This window comes from Branchiostoma floridae, chromosome 11 (genome assembly GCF_000003815.2).
Source record: "Branchiostoma floridae strain S238N-H82 chromosome 11, Bfl_VNyyK, whole genome shotgun sequence".
Lineage (NCBI taxonomy): Eukaryota > Metazoa > Chordata > Leptocardii > Amphioxiformes > Branchiostomatidae > Branchiostoma > Branchiostoma floridae.
In genome coordinates this window covers 5,598,688-5,625,250 of record NC_049989.1, presented here as the reverse complement: position 1 = coordinate 5,625,250, position 26,563 = coordinate 5,598,688, and the positions used below count along the sequence as shown (strand labels likewise).

General features: G+C 42.5%; 1 protein-coding gene across 4 annotated transcripts; it reads left to right on the top strand.

The window, feature by feature from the left end:
* The first annotated feature begins 2,267 nt into the window (after positions 1 to 2,267).
* LOC118426461 (transcription elongation factor SPT6-like) lies at positions 2,268 to 26,211 on the top strand. 4 transcript variants are annotated; one of them, XM_035835877.1, is made up of 39 exons: positions 2,268 to 2,462; positions 3,037 to 3,221; positions 4,386 to 4,397; positions 4,755 to 4,937; positions 5,372 to 5,445; positions 5,659 to 5,796; positions 6,196 to 6,277; positions 6,511 to 6,583; positions 6,700 to 6,805; positions 6,933 to 7,013; positions 7,138 to 7,326; positions 7,868 to 7,987; positions 8,300 to 8,389; positions 8,898 to 9,043; positions 9,525 to 9,829; positions 10,248 to 10,377; positions 10,835 to 10,985; positions 11,373 to 11,518; positions 12,104 to 12,290; positions 12,738 to 12,880; positions 13,280 to 13,397; positions 13,671 to 13,747; positions 14,053 to 14,188; positions 14,764 to 14,901; positions 15,027 to 15,194; positions 15,630 to 15,757; positions 16,207 to 16,411; positions 16,804 to 16,951; positions 17,330 to 17,478; positions 18,571 to 18,711; positions 18,970 to 19,165; positions 19,348 to 19,463; positions 19,786 to 19,908; positions 20,268 to 20,456; positions 22,908 to 23,070; positions 23,475 to 23,564; positions 23,860 to 24,077; positions 24,558 to 24,757; positions 25,217 to 26,211. In XM_035835877.1, exons 2-39 carry the CDS (start codon positions 3,095 to 3,097, stop codon positions 25,527 to 25,529), a joined length of 5,499 nt encoding a protein of 1,832 aa, XP_035691770.1. In that variant the 5' UTR covers positions 2,268 to 2,462; positions 3,037 to 3,094; the 3' UTR covers positions 25,530 to 26,211. The 4 variants fall into 4 exon arrangements, with proteins under 4 accessions (XP_035691770.1, XP_035691769.1, XP_035691768.1 ...); XM_035835876.1 differs by having other exon boundaries at positions 2,268 to 2,656; XM_035835875.1 differs by having other exon boundaries at positions 2,272 to 2,520.
* The last annotated feature ends 352 nt before the right edge of the window (positions 26,212 to 26,563 follow it).

The window sequence follows — 26,563 nt, the reverse complement described above, 5'->3', positions numbered from 1 at the left end:
CGTCTTCCGTGCCTAGCGTACGGAAATTCTTGTCTCTGCGTCATTTCTTCATCCTTCATGTGCTGATCTCCAACTTGGACATGTAACTAAAGGAACCTGTATATATTTGTTACATGTCCAAGTTGGAGATGTTGTCGTAATTTTCCTAACTTTACAACATACTAACCCTTCATACTTGTGGCTCTTGCCGTCCTGCCGTTTCCGACAAGAGCACGAGATCATATTCCCTAACCATCTCATCCAATCCTTTCATACAACACACCAACCCATCATGCTTGTGGCTCTTGACGTCTTGCCGTTTCCGACAAGAGCACAAGGTCATAATATTTCCTAACCATCCCATCTAATCCCTTCATACAACACACTAACCTTTCATGCTTGTGGCTCTTGCCGTCCTGCCGTTTCCGACAAGAGCACAAGATCACATTTCCTAACCATCCCATCCAATTCCTTCATACAACACACCAACCCTTCATACTTGTGGCTCTTGCCGTCCTGCCGTTTCCGACAAGAGCACAAGATCACATTTCCTAACCATCCCATCCAATTCCTACATACAACACACTAACAACATTTCCTAAAGATCCCGTCCAATTCCTTCATACAACACACTAACCCTTCATGCTTGTGGCTCTTGCCGTCCTGCCGTTTCCGACAAGAGCACAAGATCACATTTCCTAGTCATCTTATCACATCACTTCATACAACACACTAATCCATCAAATCCAAATGGCGCCACCCTTCCCGTCATACACGTCAAAACAAAATGGCGGCGCCCATAAATGCAACGAAAAACAGAACAGGTTTTGCTATCGCAAACCTGTAAATATCCTTGGTGTGAACTACTTCTGGCCAATTTTGAAAAGATAAATGGAAGAAAACTAGACCTGTAGGTTCGATGGTTTATGATACAGAAAGTCAGAAATAACTATCAGTCCGCCGTCCTTTAACAGCCTCCTAAATGTTTCTAGCGAATTTTTCAGGACTTGAATTAAGAAAGTAAAACAAACTCTTTTCCTATAGAAGTCAAGGAGGGTTAAGAATAATGAACACTTAGCTGATTCTTAGTAGTTGTGTATATCTAAAATGTGCTAATGTGCTACTCTTCACATTTACTTTATTTGTTTTACCAGGCGCGTACAGTCTGGTTGAAGCTAGACCTGCTTATCTGAATGAGGCAGTCCTGGACTTACATTAAGAAAAACACAATAACAATAACAGTATTATGACACATTTCTATAACAACTTAAACTATGAAATAGTATATTACTAAGCGATTCAAAGTAATGTTTTACAAATGCTGCAACAGTCTGTATATGTTTTCAACATTTGCCACCAGTCCAATTTGTCCAATTCTAATTCTATACTAACGTTTGTGATGTATACGATACCGCCCCAAGCATGTTACTAAACGCCTGCACTTGCGTGATGCGTTCAGTCCTCGTGACTTAAATGTCCAGGGAGAAAAATCTCATAAAAAGCCCAGACTTTGACGCTGCCGCTTCGTGTCTGGAATGCAAACGTCGACGGGCGGCTTTACAGGTTGAGTCCTTGTCGTCTGTCATCATCATGCGCTACGAAATGCATCCTGAAGTACCATCCATTACCGCAAGGAGCGTAGTGGACACTGACTAAGGGTAGACGATTGCTCTCCCTCTTTCAACCTCCTTGCTCTCACTGCACCGCCTCAATGCTTGGTGAACTGGTTCTGAAGAAATTATTTTCGTTTTCCTGATTGTGCCGCTTCTACTGATGCCCATAACTACGTGAAGCACACATCAACCTGAAGCCAAACATCAGCAATACCTGTAACGTTTAACAGTTGTAACGTTCATGTTATCTCCCCCACTGAGTCCTAAGAAAACGCATAAATTGCGTAACACTTATTTTCACAGTAATGATGGTCTTATGACCGAATCTAAATTCTAAGCAGGTTTTGCATATGTGTCAGTTTCAAGACCTTTCAAACTAAATACTAGTCTCCAAGCACACCCTACGGTGCCTTAGAGATAGTATCAGTTGGCCAAGGAGTATAGCCGTGCCCGTTTGACTCGCTTTGGTCGGCTATACTCCTTGGTCAGCTTTGATACTATCTCTAAGGCACCGTAGGGTCTGCTTGGAGACGAACTAAATACTAGTACCAAGGCCAGAACACTAATGCCTGGCCAGTGCACTTTGGCGGGCAGAGCAGAAGCGAGAGAAAGATTGTGCACAAAGTCTGCATACTCATCTTGTATGATCAACATCTACAATGTTGTCATTTGAATAGATTTTTCTGTAACTTTTCAAAGAAACTACATGTATTTTGAAACTGCTTGTTCCGTCAATCATTCCTAGCAGGTGTCAATGCAATGGAAGGTCTCGTTCCCAGAGCCGTCTCAGCTGGCTTGATCACGTGACCATTGGCGTTCGCCATCTTTGTTTCTTCGCGGAGGAAGCATTGGTGGCGATCTCTTTGTTTTGTAAGCTGATTTTCAAGAAGTCAAGAGGACTTCACAACCTTTCTTTTACATCACACAGGTGTGCAACATACCAGACATTCTTCTGATCGTAGTTGTATTACCTAGGCTGTTCGTGATTGTCTAGAAATCGGACTCTACTTTTACCGAAGTCAGGCAGAACTTGGCAGTCAAAGCACCTGGCCTGGGGTGCGCTTGTGCGTCATTCCCATAATCTGTGTTTTTCCCAAAAGAGGACGGTTTTCCTCGGCATATGTAGTACTAGTAGATGAAGTCGCTATGTGCTGCTGCGTGTGTGTTAGAAACCAGAAACCTGTGACGTGTTGGCCATCATGAACGTAATCATGAGACCCATGTGTGTGTTGGGGAGGGGGGCGCACTGATGAAAGATGCAAATTTAGGAAGTTATTGAAGGTGGAAAAAAATACACTACTCTGACGAAATCCTCCAAGCACTTCATTACTAACATTTTCACCTAGACCACTCTACTATCTAACATCTGTTCAATTATCTAATTTGTTAAGTTTATCTCCACATTGTAAATAATTATGCCTTCATCTTGCTACTATCACTCCAGGTAAAACAGTGCACTACAGTTTAACTACAGTGAAGGCTGCTGTCCTGTACAGAGCACCATGTCAGACTTTCTGGAGAGCGAGGCTGAGGAGTCGATGGGGGAGGAGTCTGGAGACGATGAGGAGGTCACTACGAAGAAGAGTAGGGCGGTGATGGGAAGTGGTGATGAGGAGGAGGATGAGGAAGGTAAATATCTCCCATCTCTGTGAAGTGTTCTTAATTAGGGTATCCCTTCCTCCTCCAGCATATAGCTCACTGTAGTATCCTAATAGATTCCTATGTTATCGTAAATTCGTTTGATTTTGAGGTTTTTGTGGTGTTTTAGATTTCGGAAGAAATTCTGTAGTACAGTAGTAACACATTGGGAATACATATTCCCTATGTCATAAATTTGCAGTGAAGATGATTTGATGAAAATGGCCAAAACAAAACTGCCTGGAACATCTGAAGATGTACAGTATTTGGTGAACTGTTAAGAAGTAGCTTCGTACTGGATAGGTTTTGTAATGTCGTCCCATCTCATCACATGCTCCTGATCGTGGGTATCCCAACTTGATCTGCTGGAACACTTATGTGTCATGTTTGAATAGAACTAAAGGATTCAAGTCAACCTGGAGTTGGCCTGGTATCTGAAAACTTATTGTCCCCATGTCATTTAATGTTCCCCTGAATTACATAAAATGCAAAGAAAATGGTTTCATCAAACAAAATAGGTTCTCATATATCTAACAAAGCCTTGAGTTAGCTACATTTGTATGCCGTGCCTTGTTGAGACAAGACATTGCATGTTAAATAACATGAAAAAAAACATAACAATCAACCACCAATGCATACATGCAAATTCAGCCAAATAATACGCAAAGCTTGTCATTGTGATGGTATTTGTCTCTTCAGCAAGAGTGTGTTGTTTTGTTAAATTGCCATGACTGCGTGACAATCACGTGACACTTTTTTTATTGGGCATATTGTTTTTTATTAACACACTTTTTTAAAGAATGTATGCAATGCTATACATGTGTAACTGATGGATGTCTATAGTGATTATATATATTGTGTGACATATATGTACTTCAATGTGTATTGCCTACATGTGCATGTTACTTGGAAATTAATATGTACATATACTTTGTCTTCAACCTTGCATGAAGATTTCTTAGTGACTAAGTCTCTCTGCCTTATGCATGCAAGGTGAGATGCATGGTCCTTTTCCCTGCATGCAGTTCTAAGTTATCTAAGTGTCAGATTGCACCACCTTGCTGTTTGTGAGGCATGTAATGTATGTGAAGTTTAACCATGCTTGTGCAGCTCTTACGAACACTTTTCCTTCTCTTTCATGTATGAAAAATAAAGGAAAGGTTGAGGGTAAGTTTGTCTTTTATCGGGGTATGACCAGCAAACCTGCAATTTTCAGGCACAATCTGATTGTAGAGTCTTGTATGTAGAGTCACAAGAATGAAAATGTGAAGGTTATTCTTATTGTAAAGATGTTTATTTATCTTGGCTGCACCCTTAGTAGTACTAGAGGATGAGCCGGGTATTGATTGTTCGAGTCTGAAGTTGGTTTTTTTTTCATGTTTTATGTTTTGGACACTGTTATGGTATTATGAAAGGTGTAGTAAACACGTTGTTGGTGTTAATCTTTTTCCCAATTTTCATAATTCCTACAATCTTTTCTATCTATCCTCAATTACCATTCATTTTTGGTCTGCTGCCTTTCAGATATTGAAGACAACGTGTCGGACCTGATTAACGATGATGATGATGAAGAAGAGATGGAGGGAGAGGAGGAGCCTGGGCCTCGGTCCCGGTCGCGGTCCCGATCTCGCTCAAGATCCGGTAGTGAGGCGTCTGCAGGGGAAGACTCTGAGGGAGAGATTGGTGGGAAGAAGAGGAGAAGAAGATGTAGGGCACTTACCACCAATCAAAATCTGTATTGTAATTAATGTAAACATAGACAAAGTTGATGTGTCACAATTTCTCTGAATATTCCAGGTCTTTAAAACTTACTCTAGCTATGTCAAGTTCCGAAAAGTCCAATTTCAACAGTTTACACACGGCAGGAAATTTCAAAACAATGCTGCCATCTCAATTCCTCATGACATTAATTCAGGAACACTTTAATTTTTTTGTTACCACAGGCTTAAAATGAACCAAAATCTTGTTATTTGACCTGTCTGAAAGTCTACACCCTATACACTGCTACATTTTCCATCGAAAGGCCTTTACAAGTCTTGCATAGGGTAGAACACTGCATGTTGTAAAAATGGACCCTGGGCACATTTCTCTCTTAAAAATATCATTTATTGATCATTATTGTTGATTTTGCTTGTCCACAGCAAGCATTGATGACCGACTGGAAGATGAGGACTATGATCTCATCGAAGAAAATCTGGGTGTCAAAGTCAAAAGGGTAAGAAGAAATCATTGTTGGTAGTGTATGTGACATGATGATAATGTAAACTGATTCACCTTTTGATTACTGTTGTCAAACTGCAAGGGATTAGGATATTATTTGTGAGATGGAAAATATACTACGTCATTTGTATAAGCAAAAAACAGCTAAACAGATGTGTAGGATTGTCTTTTTCAACTTTTCATCTTTTTTTTTACTCTTGGCATGCAGAAACGATTTCGACGTGTGCAAGCCCTGTCAGATGATGAAGAGAGCGACCGAGAGGTACAGGAGGAAGAGGCACAGGAAGAGGACAGGGAGGCCATCGAGAAAGAGCTGTTTGAAGGAGCTGAGGAGGGCTCTGAAGGGGTAAGAAATGTTGAAAGAGTTAAAATAAAAGGTGAAGAAAACATCACTGTACATCAAAAGTGTCAATTGCAGTACTGGCATTATATATTTGATTAAAATCAGATGAAACAGTTTAAAATTCTTCGGTTAATTTTTGTTCTGATGTTATTTCTATATGTACATGGTTCTGCCAGAAATTTAGTGCATAATGGTGCTACTACTAGGAAGATGCGTACTCCCTACGCAAATTTTCTTGAATTTTAGGAAAATAATCTGGGAACTAGGACAGAAATTTGTATAGCATTGCAGTGCTATTATTCCACAGTCAGGTGAGAACTCTGATGTTAGAGTAAAGCTAGTAGAAGTAAAAGTTTTGATGCAGATGACGAATCTTTAAAATTTGTCCTTCCAACTACCTAGGAGGGGAGTGTGAAGGATCGCCCCCTACCCCCTCATGAGGAAACTCCATTCCAGGAGGAGGAGTCAGGGTCAGAGGATGAAAGTAAGTTTGTTTGATACTGGTTTGCTACTTTTAACCTCCTCCAGCAAAATTGATGAACTTTGGTTCAACCTGCTTTGATGAGACATCGGTCAAATGCATTGAAGTCCAGTTTTATACTGACCTTAAATGATACTCTAGTCAACAACGGTATTCCCCGTATTGCACTAACTAATCAAACTTCACATTAAGGCAATTTTTACTTACATTCTTCTTACGATCTTTCCCACTTTTAGTTGATGACTTCATTGTGGATGATGACAACCAACCCATCAGAAAACCCAAGGGCAAACGCAAGTTCACTGATGCGTGAGTCATCGTCCTTTATCTCTTTAATTCTCGTAAATTCAATATTTTCTATGGCTTACTATGTAGTTAAAGTCTTGTTCAAGTATTGAGAGGAAGGCACTTTCTATATTCTACAGGGCCCTTCAGGAGGCTCAGGATATCTTTGGAGTTGAGTTTGACTTTGAAGAGTTTGAGCAGTTTGGAGACGAGTATGAGGGAGAGGAGGAGGAGTTGTATGATGAGGTGAGAATGGCATCTTCTTGAAAAGACACAAAAGTACACTGATTCACAGATAGTAAATGTTTGTTTCTGTGTTTGGTGCATTTTATAACATTGTACACACTTAAGAATGTCTGTCTTTGTTTTTCAGTATGAAGAAGAAGGAGAGGAGGGGGTGAAAAGAGTGAAGAAACCTGGCAAGAAGAAGCTTGCCAAGAGGAGCATCTTTGATGTAAGGAGTTTTGACTCTGCTTTCATGCTATCTTATAGTGTTGTAATACATTTTGGCTTCATATTTTGTTCCATGCTCTGTGTTGATGTTGATAGCGATGTTATCCTGTATTGTGTACATACAGGTCTATGAGCCTAGCGAGTTGGAACAGAAGCACTTCACTGATCAGGACAATGAGATCCGTACAGCGGACCTGCCGGAGAGGTTCCAGTTGCGTACGATCCCGGTCCGACCTGCTGAGGAGACAGAGCTGATGGAGGAGGCAGAGTGGATCTACAAGTATGCCTTCATGACCCTCCCCATCTCCATGCAGGTGAGATGTCAATCATGTTTCTAAGATTGAGTGCCAGACGAGTCCATTTCTGTATCTGCATCATAGATGTTGTGGAGAGTCAACATCATCATCATCCGGGCGTGCTGGTTGCACGGATGGACATGACTCTCTTCCTCCATCCTTCCCTACCCTCCATAGCCTTGGGCAGTACTTCAGCCGATCAGCCAGAATCATCACAGATTTGATGTACATATGTTTTGCGTGGTCTACCTCTGCTTGCATGACCATGTTTGGGAGTCCACAGTAGAACGTCACTAATGATCTCATCTTTACTCCGCCATGTGTGACCACCAAACCTCAGCCTTCTTTCTCGTATGACTCTCGTATGGAGAGTCAGCACTTACGTATAACTGACAGCAAAATTGTAGCCCCCACTGGCAGCATTCAGATCTAGACTGTTGACTTGACTGGGATTCCAAGTTGCTCCTTTTTGGTTCAAAACAGTATTGCTAGCCTCTAGATCTTTGTGTGCCATCATAAGGTACGTGGATGAAAAGCTGAAATATTGTTTCTCCTGCAGGAGTTTCCAGATAAGCCAGAGGAGGGAGGTGGTTATGGTTCCATGTACAGCAGGAAAGAACCCAGTACTGTGGGCAAGATCAGGGATGCACTCAACTTCATAAGAAACCAGCATTTTGAGGTAAGGCTGTACTTTAATCACGCATCATATACATATACAGTCTCATACATGCTAACATACAGACAACAGACCAGCAGTTATACATCTCACTCACTCACACTCACTATCCATAGTTTGATTATACTGCTGCTAGGATCCCTATATATCTATGTATAATTATGGTCTGATCAATGTTTTTAGACTAAAATATGCATTCAAGCTACTACATCCTGTGTGCTATTAAAGCTATAACCATAAATATGTTTAGATTATTCGGAACATAGGCAAAAATGACATTACTATTGTGTGGTGATTATACTTGTTATTCTCCAGGTGCCATTCATAGCGTTCTACAGGAAGGAGTATGTGGAGCCAGAACTGAACATCAACGATCTGTGGAGGATTTGGCAGTGGGACGAAAAGGTATCAACTGTTTCTCTCAAGTATAGACTATGAACCATGGCTTGCTTCCCAATATGACTCCCATGCCAGTTTTGTGCCAGCGGCTCTCATATGGAATGAAATTATGCATTGTCCTAATCTCTAGATATCTGATTGGACCTAGACCTGGAAGAAAGATATGGATTACTTCATATAAAAGAATAAGAAGTTTGAAAGAGAAAATCCTTTCCTGAGAAAGGCCAATAATTGCATCCTGTTCCTCCTTCCCAGGGCTGTCTCTACAACCCATCCCTACATTCTGGGAAGGAAATTTACTTGTTAGAATGGACAAAAATTTCAGTGCATCCGTCCCTGAAATCTGAACTTCAGCACATAAAATTGATTAAAATGTGTTTTCATAAGCTTAAAATGGCAGATTTTACAAGGAAGATCAGAAACATTGACTCCCAAACAATGAGAGGGACGGAAAAACATTGAAAGCTGGAGACAGCCTTGCTCTCTCCTCTAATCCCATCTTTCCCTGTTCCAGTGGACACAGCTGCGGAACAGGAAGCGGAACATGACGCGTCTGTTTGAGAAGATGCAGACGTTCCAGTACGAACAGGTGGCAGCAAACGACCCGGACGCACCACTGCCTGAGAACATGCGTCCGCTCACACAGACAGACCTGGACAAGTAACAATCAACTTTGATGTTTTATATGTGAAATTGTCAAAAACAGTTACTCAGCTTTTACCTCATGTGTCATATCTGGTAGCCAATATTGGGCTAAGTGGTGATGTTACTTACAGGGCTTGAAGTTCATTTTTGGGAATATGTGCGCTGTTACAACTGGTATAAAATTTAAGATAAAGTACAAGTCAGTAAAACCTAATTGCAAACGTTACTATATCTGTTCAGAAGTTGAATCTGTGATTCTATAACTAATTTCAAAATTTAACAAGTAATATAACTAAGGACACTTCACTGTCAAGAATGTGCTTTACATTACTAGAATAGTACCTGTTAGTACGTAACTGTGCACAAATATTGCCCTTGGGCCCCCAGTCAAAAATGAGGTGCACAGCTCCAAGTTTGGGTGCACATAAGTGCATAGAATCCCAGTATTTTGAGCCCTGAGATGTCTTAGTTATCATTGTCTTACTGTCTGTTTCAGACTGAATGAAGTCCAGACCATGGAAGAACTGAGGGACGCCTATATGCACTTTCTGCTGTACTATGGGCGGGACATCCCCAGAATGCAGAATGCTGCCAAGAAGAAGAAGAAAAAGAAGAAGAGGAAGCCAAAGAAGGAGCGAGCTGAAGGGGAGGAGGGGGAGGATGTAGAAGTGGAGGAGAGAGATGGGGAGGAGGAGGAGGAAGAAGAAGAGGAGGAAGAGGAAGAGGAGGAAGCAGATACAGCACAGTTGAAACAAGCTTCTAGAAGAGACATGTACTCCATCTGTGAAACAGCAGGACTAGGTAAAGAAGCAAAAACTACATCAGAGTAAAACTAGGAACGCAACATTTTGCAAGAATGCAGAATGTTTTCCTTCTAGCCTTGTGTCAAGCTACTTGATACAATACAATACCATTAGACTCGTCCCAAAGTAGTGTGCGCAAGGGAAAAATATTGCAGCCATGAATGGGGGTATCTGAGTAGCCTGACTTTATAGACAGCCCAGGTAGACAGCCAAGCCTTTTCCTTAAGTTCCTTTTCTTGTAAGTTGTAGGAGGAAGAAAAATATGCACCAGCAAAAACAGTATGTTTTCAGGAAAACTAAATGACTATGAATGACTAAGACTGGAAGAGATCTAGTCAAAGTTCTTTGTAGCTCTAGATTTTTTTCTTCACTCTGGTTGATCCTTCCATAATTGCAGCTCTGCTTACTCCCTCTAGGTGGCCTTGCTAAGAAGTTTGGCCTGACTCCGGAGCAGTTTGGGGAGAATTTGCGGGATAACTACCAGCGTCACGAGACAGACCAGTACCCAGCTGAGCCCAACGATCTCTCCAAGGAGTTCGTCAACAGGTGCTGCTACTTAAAACTGTTGAAAAAATCTAACTGGCTATGAATTACTTTATTTGCATACATGCAGGAGCAACATTTGTGATAAATCTACACTAGAAGGTGTGTGTGTGTGTGTGGTGGTGATGGGATCATGTGGCATGACTGCAGGGTGTTTGGTCCCAAACCAGGGGTCAGATTCAGCTACATGCTACTGATCTTGTGGCCTTGGGAAAGACACTTCTCACAACTTTCCTCCCACCACTCAGGTGTAACATGGCTACCTGACTTTGGAGAGGATTGGGGTCTTTCCTCCCAGTACAGTGCCCAAGAAACAATGAATAACATCCCACTGCTCCTATGGCATTCAAAAGGCTGTGAGACTACCTTTACCTACCTTTACACTAGAAAGAAGCTACGGTACCTGCTGCACCACCCTGCTGGAATAGTACTGTTAACGTCTGCAATCATGATTTTTCAGTCAATTCCCATCTGAGGAGAAAGTCCTTCAAGGGGCGCGGCACATGGTTGCCATGCAGTTGTCACGGGAACCTCTTGTCCGACAGTGTGTCCGACAGACGTACTTCGAGAGGGCCAAAGTCTCCACCAAGCCCACCAAGAAAGGACGCAAGGTGGGCTTTATATTATTTCCAGTCATTGTGTTGTTGTTCAATAGACCAATCCTTACTCTCTTCAATTCAAACAATGATGGCATGAATATTGCTTATTAGCAGTTCAACCAATGACAGAGTGGCTGCATGTCTGTCAAATATTTGCACTAATGTCTTTTTTTTTAGTTTCCTAAGTTCTGTTGGAGGCGAGCGGGGCAAATGATGTCTGTACCTGTATTCGTCAACCATTTAAATTGATTACAATAAATGATGATAACCGCTTACAATAAATGATAATAACCGCATTGTACAACAATTGTACAAGGTACAAAATTTAGCATCTACTGGTTCATAACTACTGTTCCATAAGTCTAATATTTGAGGCTGTCCATGTCTTTGTTCCAACAGGAAATTGATGAGATGCACTACGGTTACACCTTCAAGTACCTGAAGAACAAGCCAGTCAAGGACCTGACAGGAGACCAGTTTCTCAAGATGTCGATTGCAGAAGACGAAGGCCTCCTGAAGACACACGTCTCCATAGATGGAGAGACGTAAGTGTAGTGTATTTTTCTCATGAAAACCATTGTGATTCTGATCAGTTTTATAAACTTGGAAAGATGCTGAAGAACTTTATCTAACCCTTAAACTGCCAGAGTTTCAGCCCTATAAAATGCTATCAGTGCCAGGGTTGCGCGTTGACTTCCAAAAAGAACCCTGAACAAGGCCAAAGTCCCTAACTTCCGGGGTTTGTGCGCTACACTATTCAGGGGAATACGCTATCCCTGATATATCTGGGCGCGGCACAGAGGGCATTTATATGTGTGCCGGATATATCTGTGCTTGGCATTTTAAGGGCTAAGCCTTAGAAGGAAAATGTTGGCACCTTTTCATTTGCGTGGTGAATTACCAGTGAAGAAATGGCTGCAAAAATCATGAAATCAAAGATATTTAAAAATATTTCAGAATTTACCAGAAAAAGAACCCAGCGTGGAGTCTTGAATGCCATGTCAATAAAGTCTGTTTATTAGTTTAATTGATACATAGATGATTAGTTCCAGCCACAAGATAATAACAATTGACCAGAGTTTTCATGGCTGATTAGACCTTTTTGAATGTTCTTGCTGTTTTCCTTTCAGCACCCAGTCGTACTTTGAGGAGATCAAGCAGCTGTACTACCGCGATGAGTTCAGCCACCTCGTGCAGGAGTGGAACACCCAGCGCACCATGGTGCTGGAGCGCATGCTCAAGTTCATCCTCTATCCACAGATGGAGAAGGAACTCAGGTCCAAACTGGTACAGGAGTCGAAGGACGGTATCATTAAGGTGAGGAGACAAAACCTCTGGGATATGTACATTAGAAGTACCTAGATGCTATTCTGTAGACCATGTTTTACTCCACTGTAAAGGAGTATGTCAAAGGGGTGAAGTCTGTCATCTCTGAATCTGATGGCTGTGTTGCCTCTGTCAAAACGAAGATACTTTGGTCTTTGTGTTTGTTGTCTAAATGTCCGTAGTTTTATATATTGTAGAGTGACAGGACGTGACACAGAAGATGGTGTAAACAGAGACTGTCAGGATGGGAAAGTTGGTTGGCCCGGGTCCAAAATTGATTCAACAGGATGGGAAAGTTGGCTTGGCCAGGTTCAAAGTTTATCCCGCAGGCTGACAGAAAAACACATAGACAGAATGCACAGAATTCGTGAGAAATTAATAAATTATGAATAAAACAAAATATTCTGATCTTTGATTTCTTGTTCCGTCTTATTGCAGTCATGCTGCCGTAAGCTGTACAACTGGCTGAAGGTTGCTCCCTACCAGCCTGAGCAGCAGATAGAGGAGGAAGATGAGTACATCGAGGGCATGGGCTCCTCCAAGGGGCTCCGAGTCATGGGGCTGGCATACTCCTCAGACTGGTGAGGCCCCTCCCTGTCATAGTGTTTTCTTTCATTCACTACAATGATATTGTACACATTTTCATGGATTCTTTAAAGCAATAAGTAGTTGCAACTTTAAAGATATATGCAGACCAAATTGTATACTGTAAATGCATGTAAGTTTGCGGTAGTGGGAAAAAGGACTTTTTGCGGTGGTTTTACATTGTAAGTTTGCGGTAGCACCATGTACTGTAGTCTCTTACTGCCATGGAAAAATGTTTGCTGTGGTTTTAAGTTCGCTGTGAAGTGGCCTCTGCAAAAACTGCATGCATTTCACCACTGCAAAAGTTTCTGCATTTACAGTTTGCAGGCCAAATTGAATAGTACTTTTTCTTTAGGAATGTTGCTTGCATGAAAGTGTCTGATTCCCCCACACAGGGACACAGCATCCTTTGCTGCAGTGATAGATGGTGAGGGGGACGTGGTGGATTTCCTCAGACTTGCTCATCTGATGAAGCGGAGAAACGCCTACAGAGAAGCGGACAGAGAAAATAAGGTAACGTACTTGTGTTGAGCTGCAAGAAGGAAGTTTTCTCTCTCCTAGTTAACAGAGTTTGAATAGAACAGAAAACTCATACTCCTGAAGATAGTACATGAAACAGCTCTCTTGGGTGTTTGAACCTTCTATCTACTGAAGTAGCCTGTTGACACCAGATGTGTATTGGTTACAGAATCAGACAGCATGGAGGCAGTTAAACTGTGTGAAGAGTCACTTCCTAAGCAGAGGTGATTTGGAAGTTTTTCTAACATGTTGTTTTCTCTTTACCAGTTGAGTGACATGGAAAGCATCAAGAATCTTATTCTGAACAAGAAGCCACATGTGATTGTAATTGGAGCTGAGAACAGGTAAAAAGACACTCAAGAATTAAAGACTATATGACAACATTTGCTGACAAATTTCTTGAAAAGTGTTGACAGCTGTGCTATATATACATTGCATGTACAAATCCTATTGATTTATTGCATTCTTGAATTTATATCTGACACTATTTTATACTGTGTGATATATCAGTATGATGAATTGTCTGTTTTTGGAAGCTGGAAGAATTGGTTTACCTCCACAGGGATAACCTGTCATAAAGCTGAATTTACTTCAGCAGAGAAAATGTTCAATAGATTATCCCTAACACATGATACCTGTGGTTGTCCAGGGATGCCCAGTCAGTGATTGACGATGTGAAGCTGTGTGTGAAGGAGCTGGAGGAGGAGGAGCAGCTGGCTCCCATCGCTGTGGAGCTGCTCGACAACGAGCTCAGCCGCTTCATCATGAACTCTCCTCGTGCTGAGGTCAGGCAGGGTTCAGCTTCTGTTAGAATGATTAGTTTATTTATAAATTCTCTCCCAAGGGCTAATTGCAATGTGTAATTATAGTATTTAGACTAGTATAGACTGTACTACTCAAGATAACATTGATGACGAGTGAAACAAGGAATTATTCTAATAAAAATACTACTACTACGGGATACAGTCTAAGCTTTTTTGGATTTGATTTCTTTTTTATAAGGCAGTGGAAGATGAATTGTGCTTTCTCTTTGTCAACATTTGTAAATACAAAATAATAATACATTGAACATTGATGTGTTAACACCCCTTAGCTGGTTAGAGCTTTTAAAAAAATCAAATCTAGTCTCCTTCAGTTTTGATATCAGTGTTGCTTGAGTTTAGTACTTGCTGGCCTGTAACGCTATATTGTTGCTCTCTTGTGTGTTTTTGGTTGATACAGGAGGAAAATTAGAAAAGGGATACACAAGAAAGTAAAAGATTCTTTTATGTTATGGCTAAATTGTTCATTGTATTTTCATACTTTAAGTGAAGTCAGGAGATTTGCTTGAAGATATAGTTTCTTTTTTTCTGTTTTACAGGCGGAGCATCGTGACTACCCACCATTGCTGCGTCAGGCCCTGTCACTGGCACGGCGTATGCAGGACCCACTCATCGAGTTCTCCCAGCTCTGCGTCAACAATGATGACCTGCTCTGTCTCCGCTTTCACACGCTCCAGGTCGGTTCTATACTCGATATTGAATCTCAAATGTCACCACAGCTTGTACCTCATTTGCATGAAAGGAGTCTGTATCTGTGTTCGAAAACATTCAAAATTTTACCATCTATCCGTGTCTCTCTCAGGAGCAAGTGAGTCGAGAGGATCTTCTCCATGCCCTGGAGTTGGAGTTCATCAACCGTGTGAACGAGGTTGGGGTGGACATTAACCGCTGCGTGGCCAACAACCACACCACCACTCTGGCACAGTTTGTGTGTGGTCTGGGGCCCAGGAAAGCTGCATACATCCTGAAGGTCAGTCCTAACTTAACAATACCTCAGTAGCAGAGCCTGTTGTATATATCTTATTTTACTTGGAATCTTACTGTAAGTAAGTAAAGAGCGTAAACAATTACATATGAAATCATGAATAAGTAGCTGATTTGAAGAAAGTAATAACTTGGAAGTGGGGCAACCTGAAATGTTGATGGCACAACCTGGCTTTTGACTCGGGTTGCCGCCTGGGCAACCTGGCTGAAAAAAGTATTTCGAGCACTGCATGATACCTAATCTTACTGTAGTGTAGAGACAAAAGGCAAAAGATGCCAAAACAACAGCTTTCATCTGCACAACATGCGGCAAACTCTGTAAGAGTCCATGGTCGAGCCCATCAGAACAGATTGTCCAACAGGATGTAAAGAAGAAGAAGTGACAAAGTAAAGTAACAAATTTCTGTTATTGTTTCTGAAGGTGTTGAAACAGAACAATGCCAGGTTGGAGAACAGGAACCAGTTGGTGATGATGTGCCACATGGGTCCCAAGGTCTTCATGAACTGTGCAGGCTTCATCAAGATTGACACCAAATCACTGGGAGACAGGTAAAACATCTCTTTTCACCCAGACTCCAGACTGCATGCAATGTTTTTATTGGCTTCCTGTGTTAGTATCTTTCTCTTGGCTCTGACATCATCTGATAAAGACCAAACATCCTTCTTCTTGAAGTTCTTCTTCTTTTGTCATCCTCATTCAACATGAAGCATATTGCTCTTTTAAGCAGCTTGTAGTGCAGTGCATCTTTACTGTGGCTCTTACTTTTAGTTAAGCATACCCCTACTCAAGTTATGTGACATTATGTTTCATGAGTCTTTGGTAAGCCATTACTCTACAAAAATCAGTCTTCAATAAAAACATTCATAAACTGTCTTTGATGCTAAATTTTACAAGTTTCAAAGTCTATAAAATTTTGAGCGATCTGAAAACACCCCCAGTGGTTTTCCAGCTTTATTTTTGATTTTTTCCATTTTTTTTGTTCTTTGTTACCCCACAGTGAGCAGTACATCGAGCTGCTGGATGGTTCCCGGGTGCACCCGGAGACGTACGACTGGGCGCGGAAGATGGCGGTGGACGCACTGGAGTACGACGAGTCTGCGGAGGACGCCAACCCGGCCGCTGCGCTGGAGGAAATCCTGGAGACTCCGGAGAGGCTGAAGGATCTGGACTTGGACGCCTTCGCAGAGGAACTGGAACGTCAGGTCTGTGTGATGGAAAACATCCTACATGTTACCTTAGAAACAGTTGAAAGGAAAGACTAGATATTTTTCTCTGCATCTCTTTGAAAAATAATCAGCACAAGCCTTTATAGATACTAGTAGGTTCCCCTCCAAATCTTAGTTATTGCAACAAAAATGTAGCAAACAAGGAAAGGCATAATTTATGTCTTGTTTTTACTTCTTGCAATTAATATCACTAAATTTTATGTGATGGTTTTTTTTGGCTCAGAGTTAGATAAAAAGCCAAAGAGCAACAATTGGACAAAACTTATGCTACAGTGTCAGGAAATATGGATCAAAATGTATAGGTGTCATTTTTGTGAACTTATTGTTAACTTTTAACCATTTTGTTGTCGTTGTTGTTGTTGTTGTAGGGTTTTGGGAACAAGAGCATCACGCTGTACGACATCCGTGCAGAGCTGAACTCCATGTACAAGGACCTCCGCACACCCTTCAGATCACCCACTGTGGAGGAGAAGTTCAACATGCTGACCAAGGAGACTCCAGAGACATTCTACATAGGTATCAGCAACGCACTTATTTTATGGTAGCACCAATGAATACAGAAAGGCTCAACGTAAACAAACTGATTTTTTTTTTTTCAAATTCGTATAAATGAAATTGTCTCCTGCATCCTTCCCCATGTAGTCTCTATTTGGTAGCCCCCAAAGTTGATAGGTCGCCAGTCACCCACAATTCCTCGTGGCACATGCACACCAGTTTGTCAGCGTTACTGTAAACACCCCCAGTGGTTTCAGCCCTGCATGGGTTCCAAACATGATAAAACATTTGATAGGACCCTGATGCGGGCATCTTCAAGGGAGAAATGACCAGAAAATTGACTTAAACATGCCCTAATCTCTCATTGAGTGCCTTCAACATTCTGTACTGTTGTTCTAGGTAAGCTTGTGCAATGTCGAGTGACCGGTATTGCCCACCGGAGACCCCAGGGTGACCAGCTGGACCAGGCCAACCCTGTCCGTTCCGAGGAGACCGGCCTGTGGCGCTGCCCCTTCTGCCAGAAGGACACCTTTCCCGAGCTCAGCGAGGTCAGAATTTGAAACAGGCATCTCTGTACAGCTTTAGTTAGAAAAGCTATTCACCTATTAGCCATGACATCAATGACAGACACTGTGATCATATACAGCATTTGAATATTTGATGTACTGGAAAATGAATAAGCATAATAAATAGTGTACCAGTATTATTCAAATGAAAAGGATGACCAACATGTTATAAGTTAGAGTCGATTCCATATTACCGAGAGGGTGTTTCTTGCCTTTTGTTCTAACAATTTGGAAATCTTTGTAACAATCTAACTGTGATAAGTAACTGTTTAGAACTATTTACAACATCTATGTGACGTTCTAAATGTTTCTATAGTATTCAAACATGTTAGAAACATTTCTAACATCAAATACATTATTTCTGTTAGTTTCTAAACTGTTCCAACATAGATGTATCATTTGTGATCACATGTTCGAACATGGAAACAATATGATGAAACTGGGTCAGTGGGCTGGGAAGAGGGCAATTCACACATCCCTGCCAAGTGCAGGAAATAATGTCTGTCTGCCACATTCTCACAAAAGACTCACCAGTGAAAATCTAAAAATACAAGAGCCAAACAAAGGACCAAGCTTAGCAGCTTTGTTTATGGGGTCAATAAAAGTTTTTATGGAGGGAAAAAATGACACAAAATGTTGGAACATGTTGGAACAATAACAAAAACACATAGATGTTTGAAAATTGTTCTAAATAAAGAGATAATGATATCATTACTTTCCCAAATGTTCCAACAAATATAAAAAGGTTCAAACATGTTTAAACTTTCATTTTGAAATGTTTGAACAATTTCAAACTTTAGTGACTGAAATGTTCTTTTACTCAAAATAGTTCAAACTTATTACAAATATTATTTCAAAACCATCTCGGTGACTTGGAATTGACTCTAGACTCTTGACAGGCTAATTGAAAGGTTGGGTTACAAAGCACTGATCTACAAAGGCTACATTATAGTACATGTACTCATAAGGTGTGCCAGATGTAAACTAATTTACGATCACTTGTAGACTTTTCTCAAATGTTAGATCATGTGCAGTGCTACAAAAGTACAAGTCTCTCTGATTGTGTCCCCTCAGGTGTGGAACCATTTTGACAGCTCAGAGTGTCCTGGCCAGGCCACAGGCGCAGTGACCAGACTGGACAATGGGGTATCAGGTTTCATCCCCACCAAGATGATCAGTGATAAACATGTGAAGAGCCCAGAGGAGAGAGTGAAGGTAGAACTTATTCATTTTGGAGCATTTATCTATGGCAATTTGGGAAATAAATAATGAGCAAGCTGCAAATTTTGTGGAAGTCTTTTACACTTTAGTTGAATCCAATAGACCATGAAGCAATGGATTTTGATGTCATATTTTTCATTTCCATCCCAATTGGTCTTGTGGCACCAGCATGGGATGGTTTGCCTCAGGCAAAAAGTATCTGAAGTCCAGAAATCCTTAATTTTTCCTTTTCTAAATTCTCTCCATGTTCAGCCTGGTATGGAGGTCTACACTCGCATCATCAAAATCGACATTGAGCGTTTCCGCGTGGACCTATCCTGCCGGTCGTCGGACCTCGCTGATACGAACGGAGACTACCGCCCTGCCAGGGACCTGTACTACGACCACGAAACTGAGGAGACGGACAGGAAGGCAGATGACGAGGCCAAGAAAAAACAGGCCAGAACAAGTAAGCTGTAGTCAAATCAATGAAAGCTGTAATGTTTTAAACGTTAGTTGAAAAGAATTTAATTTTTGAAACAGAAAGAAAAAAAAAACGAAGAAGAAACATTGTATGTAGACTTCATTCAAAAATTGGATAACAGAAAGTGTTTAAAAGGCTGATTGTTGTTTGGTTGTTGCAATGTCCAGCGTACGTGAAGCGTGTGATCGTGCACCCCTGCTTCCACAACATCAGCTACAAGCAGGCGGTTAAACTGATGGAGAGCCAGGACCAGGGGGATGTCATCGTCAGGCCCAGCAGCAAGGTACTGGATATATATATATATATATATATATATATATATATATTAACTGAAAGTTTGTAGGAGCTAAGTTTTGCAGCTCACAGTACTGTAGTACTAGTGGTATCCAGCATTTAATTATACTGCTGTGGGGTTCACTGACACGGGTGGGCAGCAGAAAATAAAAATCTAAAATAATGGGTGCCATCCCAACACAATTCTCAGAGATGAGGTCATAAGCCACTTGTTGCATGATGTTCAGACATTAGTCAAACTGCATTATATAAGTGGCTAGGTTTTTTTAAGTTTCGGGTTAAGTCCTTTAATTTTTCGCTGTCTATTCCAGGGGCCTGACCATTTGACAGTGACCTGGAAGGTTGATGACGGAATCTACCAGCACATCGATGTACGTGAGGAGGGGAAGGAAAACGCCTTCAGTCTGGGACAGTCTCTCTGGATTAACAATGAGGTCTGTTAAGGAAAAATGACTCCCAGATTGTACTGAAATACGAGAGTTTCACAGAACTTAAAGTAATTAGTGTGGCTTCTTCAAATTATTCCCTCTTGTAGGAAAATTACATTTTCTTCTTTGGTTCATAATCTCTATCTTGCACCAAGCAAGTCAGATCAATAGATTTTTGTAATGGTTTCATCATGGTTTACTCTTCAGCACTGCTAATAGGTACAGAGCTTTAGGGAGAGAGGTTGAAAAAAATGTTTCAAAAGAAATATTTTGCAGATGTTAGCCAATGTTACATCCCTGATTTCAGATTAGATCAAACTGCTAACCGTTTCTCTGGCTAACAAAGGTTGCCATGTGTCCAACAGGAATTTGAAGATTTGGATGAAATCATTGCGCGCCACATCCAGCCAATGGCGTCCTTTGTACGAGACCTGACCAACCACAAGTACTACCAGGCAGCGGAAGGCGGAAAGAGGGAGGCTATAGAGAAAATCATCCGGGATGAGAAGAAAAAAGCCCCCTCCAAAATTCCCTACATCATCAGTGCTTCTAAGGTGACTATATATTTTGTCGAGAGAGTGCGGTAAGAGTGTTGTCCTAGTGAAAAGGGGGTATAAGGGAAAAGAGCTGTATTGCATTTTGTCCGAAAGGGTTGAATTTGTACTAGCAAAGTAGATATAGAATACAACACAGGGTATTCCGAAAGTGTCACGAGGGTGTCACGAGGTGACAGCGTGTTAAGTCACTGTTAACCCCTGGTGTGGGGAATGTCACCGGACTAAGTGGGACCAGATGTAGAGGGGTCGGGAGAAGTGACACGTATGAGGGTACAGGGATTCGACCGAGAGAAGCCGACAGAGAAAGACGTGTCTACCAGAGCTCCGAATAAAGTCTATCATATCCGCAACATCATGCCTCTGTCCTGATCCTTGACTTGACTCACTACCATGCCACCGTGACATCTGGTAGTACGGCTGGGGTGAGTCAAGTGCAACGGACGGGACAGGGGCAAACGAGAGCTGAGGCACAAGGAGAGTCGAGCGAGTGACGGTGACCGAGCGAGAGGAAGGAGGAGGGGAGGCGTCTAGAAAATACAGGCTGAGTGACCCCGACACTGAGAGAGGCGCCGGTCCGGAGTACCGAGCCCGCGGGGTTGACCAGCAAGGGGCAAGACCAAGACGACGCTGAGCGAGTGTCGTTACACAGTCGAGCAGGAGGCGTCCGAGAGATGCAGGCCGACTTCTACTCTGACAGAGCTCTGGCCCGGAGTGCATGCGGCAGTAACGACCTGTGGTAGCGGCAAAGAGAGCGGCAGTGGCCGGGGCAAGGCTGGACAGCCACGCGGCGGGCGGGATGGTGACCGGAGGAAGAGCGGGCCCGGCCAGTACAGAGAGAGACACAGGAGGAAGGTCGGTGGGCTCGCATAATATCATTGACGCACCGTGCACACCGGCCTAGTTCTGTTACTTACTTTGTTGAAGTAGTTTTAGATTTGTTAGAATGTAGGCAACCAATGTTAGATAAATTATGTCAGTGCTATCAGGAATACAGTATAGATTAGCTGAGCAGCGAGTATCATGCGGACGTGGCGGAAGTCAGTGGGGGGGAGTCACCAGATGGGTCAGTTTAGATGTAAGATAGACATATAGAGATAGAATTATAGATATACATGTGGGTTTTACTCCCGATCCCCAGGATAGTAATGTGTAGTTCGTTTATGTTAAAATCTCGTTTGTTTCCATGGAAGGTCAGATATGTCCGGCGTTTCTTGTAGTTGTCGTTAAGTCTGTATACGGTATGTTGTGTTATGTATTGAGGATATGTTAACGTCGAGACGTAGAGGGTCGTAGAGGAGAGAGCAGAGGAGATGAGTTGAGACGTAGTTGAGGTGTCGAGGTTAGGAGACCGGTGTGTGTGCGTCAGTGGTTGCTTTGCGTGTCCTGTCCGACCCCAACCTCTACAGGTGAGATCCTACAGTCAACTCGGCGGACAACGATGTCCTGAGGGCCCGACGTCGTATAGGAGTCGTCGTCGTGGGAGCATCTAGCCGGGAGGCCTCTGTGGACAAGACAAGCCTCTTCCCGACGGGCAGAGGAGTTCCTGTCGTTTCCCTGTGGTTCCGGGACACACCCGGAAGTGCGCAAGCCGGCCGCCGAGGAGGAAGTTGGCGCGGGACACCTGGCAACCATTTGATGAACTTTTGTTGTTGTAAATTGTTATGTTTTTGTTGTTGTTTTGTAAATGTCGGAATGTCGCTGACCTGCATTGTAGAAGAATTAGTAGTATTGTATAGAAGTATGTAAAAGAAAAGCGGTGATGATCTTCCTGATAATATGTCCCGGTAATCAATAATTGATAACAGCTGTCAACAATGTGGAAATTGTTTTAAAAAATGAGGGGTGAGGTGTCACGAGGGTGTCACGAGGTGACAGCGTGTTAAGTCACTGTTAACCCCTGGTGTGGGGAATGTCACCGGACTAAGTGGGACCAGATGTAGAGGGGTCGGGAGAAGTGACACGTATGAGGGTACAGGGATTCGACCGAGAGAAGCCGACAGAGAAAGACGTGTCTACCAGAGCTCCGAATAAAGTCTATCATATCCGCAACATCATGCCTCTGTCCTGATCCTTGACTTGACTCACTACCATGCCACCGTGACAAAAGCACCTGAGGTACAGCCCAACCGGGTGTAGGATCGAGGACAGAATACCCTGTGTTGTATTTTATTTATATCATGGCAACCTGAGAAAACTTAAGTTTATGAAACTTTATCGCAAAAAAGAGCAAAAGATGTGACATCAACTGCACAACGGGTCAACAACTTAGTCAATTTGAACAAAAGAACCCGGAAAAGGAATGAGACAGTTGTTAGAATTTCCGACATTGGCGCACTCAAGCAAGTTTGAATTGTTCGAATCAAACTATGGAGCCCTAGGCCATATGGTAAATACCGACCGGGTAAGAGATAATGCTAGTCATTGACAGTTGTGTATTCTGTCCATCAGGAGTACCCAGGGAAATTCCTGCTGTCCTATCAGCCCAAGACATCTCCGCGGCACGAGTTTGTGACCGTGACACCAGACGGCTTCAGGTTCCGCCAGCTCATCCACCACTCGGTGAACGCGCTCTTCAGATGGTTCAAGGAACATTTCAGAGACCCTATCCCAGGTAACAGGCAGGGTCACATGTAGTCTTGTAGACTCACAGAAAAATAGGTGGTAACATGAGTAATTCACAAGCAGCTTTACAGTCAAATACTGGATACTACTACTATGACTACTAACTTTATTAATGTTGGCTCTGGCATGTCCATTTCTTCTTAATCAGAAGGTTGAGTGAGAGTTTCTATGCTGCTTGAAAGAATTGCAATTGTTAGGGACATGACAATTAAGTGATCCACTGTTATGTTGGAATTTCCCAGCCACTTTGAACCTATGTGTACTCGTTGCATAGTGTAGTTTTTGTAACGAGCAATGGAAGAGTAGCATTTCTTCAATACAAACAGTATCAAAATACATTGCCATCAGTCTGTTTTTTACTCTAGAACTTACATGTATACTATTTCACTACAGGTGCCACACCTGTGAATGTACGCCACAGGACACCCATGGCGCCCTCACGTCCAGAAAACACACCTGCACCTTCGGGGATCAACCTGCAAGGTACGTAACGAGATACTACTGCCTGTATCACAGAACCCTTTCTCACTACTGTCTTCAACTAAAACCAGAATGTGTCCAGATATTTCTGTTAAAGTTTTGCCCAATTGCATCTAGCATTAGTGCAGGTTATTCTGTGGTTTATCAAGAAATGTGTTTTCCTAGTTTAGGAACAATGTTGTTGACAAAACAAATTATGGAAAATTTTCAATGTATCAATTAATCTTTGAGCTAAAACATTAAGAATTCAATCAGGTATTTTGTGTACAACAGTTTTCTCTTATGGCAATATTTCCAGGTGTGGATCCCGCACAGCTGTCGCAGCTGCAGAAGGCCATCAGCAACTTCCCCTCCAACCTGTCCACCCAGCAGGTCTTCAGCGCCCTGGCCGCAGCCACGGGTCAGGGGTCAAGCGCCACGCCTGCGCAGTGGGGCAGCCAGGGGTACGGCCAGAGCCAGGGACAGTACCATGCAGGGGCAGGGTACAGCGGGGCGGCAGGGTCCAGTTCTTATCAGGTACATGTACAGTCAGGTAGTCAAAGCTGGCCGAGAGAACCACTCAGGGGACCAATAGGTTTGGTCTATGTGGACAGATGGTCACTAATGACAGGATTCCTAATGCTTGTGTAAATGGGAAATATGATCTAAGGTACCACCAAAAAGTAGTAACATGGCCACAAATTGACTATTCTCCTGATGAAGCTCAGATGGTTCAACTGGACATTGTTTTGACAGATTATGGAACAAGTGTTTTCAGTAAAAATGACCATACCATGAATAGAAAATATGTATGACTAAGATATTATATGAAACTTTGATAAGATCTACATGTAAAACAGAAACTGATGCAAACTGTATATATTTTGCAGACTACACAAAAACTCCTGGTGTTATGTAGTGTAAGTACTGCCTTGTGACCCCAACAGTTTGCTATGTTTTACATGATGAATTGACATAAGATACAACATGCTAACATTGCTCTGCCCTTGTTACCAGACCTTTGCCACTCCCAACCCCATGGCGACGCCGATGATGACCCCAGCCTACCCCTCTGCCACGCCGGCGCAAGGTCAGCCCCAGACCACGCCTCGGTACCAGCCGACACCGCAGTCCTCCTGGGGCCACGGGCACGGCCGGGCCGCCGCGTCTGCCTCAACGTCAGGGGCCACTCCGTCACGAGCTGCTCCAACTCCAAGGTCAGGGTCAAGTTTGTATTTGCATTGGGGCTGTCTCCAGGAACCTGGGCCTTTTTATATGACAGTTTTAGTTAAAGCTAGGAGCTGAATATGTAGGGCTTATGAGTGATATTACCTGCAGCCTAAGCTTATACACCAGATCTAGCATGTTTTGTAGGGTGGTCATACTAGTTATTTTTCAGGAGATTCACTTATATGACACGTCGATTTTAGCTATTGTCGTCTGTTTCAGATAGGTCAGTCTGCTTCTATTGCACTGACAATTAGAATGGTTTTAGTCATTGATTGTACAATGATTTTAATTCAGTGGCAACACTGCAGTTTCCAATTGAGCTAGCTTGTATCTAGTTAAGTAATACAGATACAATAGTAAATGTAGCACCAAGACAATGATCATACTTGTTCAGTAATACAGGTAGATTGAGAAGTACCAAAACAATGACTTCCTCCCTATTTCAGGGCCTCCACATCTGCTGCGTCTGCGGGGACCGACTGGGGGAAGGCAGCCCTGGCGTGGGTCCAGCAGCAGCGGAACAAGCAGCGAGGCGGCGACACGCCTAAGGTCCGCACGCCCGGTCACCACACTCCTGGTCACCACACGCCCAGTCACCACACTCCCAGTCACCGAACCCCCAGCCATCGCACACCGACGCATCGCGCCCCGACCATGTCTCCCAGCCCCATGGTGGAGGGCACGCCCATGATCGAGAGCACCCCTATCTCTGCAATGGGAGATGCCACGCCTCTGATAGACGAACCACAAGAAACGTAGAATCGTCATGTAAAAAACGAATGACAGATAGAAAGCAACGGGCACTTTGTTTCTATAGACCAAAAAACAACCCATAAGTGAAGCAAGGAGACCTGTAAGAAGCACTGCAAATCATCCCAGAATGACATGTATCTTAAGATATATTATTCTACAAGGTGACAGACATGAAGCTTCTAAGTGTTGAGTCTCTTGTTGAGGGTGTTCTTATGTTTTTAGTTGAAAAACTGGTGAAGAAGCAGTCTGTGATAACTGGTCTTGTTTGAAAAGTGCATCATGTGGTATCGTCCTTCGAACAGTCTTGGGACCTTATGAACTTGGACCAGGATGTCAATTCTTTGGTTGGTGCATGATGTGTAATATAGCTACATTCTTTCTAAATATGGTAATGTTACTTTTGCTAAAGAGGATACTCTACATGTACATCTTAGCCAAGACTCACTGTGGCAATGTAGTAGCTAAAATGTGATGTTCTTGTAAGCCTATACGTGTTGTATCAATGCTTGGCCACTTAAACATGTACTAAGTACCTGTAGATTGCACACAAATCTACTGTCGTTGAAACCCTAACACGTAACAGTATGAGCACACTGCAATCTACAGAAAGTATCTGTAATAAGAAATGTAAACAAAGGAAGCATTTGTACATTAATCATGGTGAAAGAGAAAAGCTTCAAGAAAACCACTTAAGTGAAAAATGTCTTTTATTATTAGCTGATGTTTTCTTTGTGAAATCAACATATTGCATTTCCAGACTTATTTCTACTAGTGATCAATAAGGACTTGAAGAAACTAGTGACAGTGAACAAAAGGCCACTGTATTAGCAGATCCTTAATACTTGGGGCAATTGGAAGAACGGTGGCCACAATGGCCAGATGGTCCTTATGCAGAGAAAGAAACATAAATCTTTAACCCACAAAAAATATTTTCAGGAAGGCAGCCGTAAGAAACCCTGGCCACTACTATCCCCTGACCGAAACCTCTGCTTGGACAATATGGAAAAAGTGGATCTGAAGAGATATCTGCTTTAATATAG

What these genes read in the sequence shown, in the direction of transcription:
- LOC118426461 (XM_035835877.1), top strand. Translation starts at nt 3,095, where the DNA reads ATGTCAGACTTTCTGGAGAGCGAGGCTGAGGAGTCGATGGGGGAGGAG. An exon ending in AGGAGGAGTTGTATGATGAG is followed by an intron (nt 6,806 to 6,932) that starts GTGAGAATGGCA and finishes TTTGTTTTTCAG; the next exon opens with TATGAAGAAGAAGGAGAGGA. An exon ending in CGAGCTGCTCCAACTCCAAG is followed by an intron (nt 24,758 to 25,216) that starts GTCAGGGTCAAG and finishes TCCCTATTTCAG; the next exon opens with GGCCTCCACATCTGCTGCGT.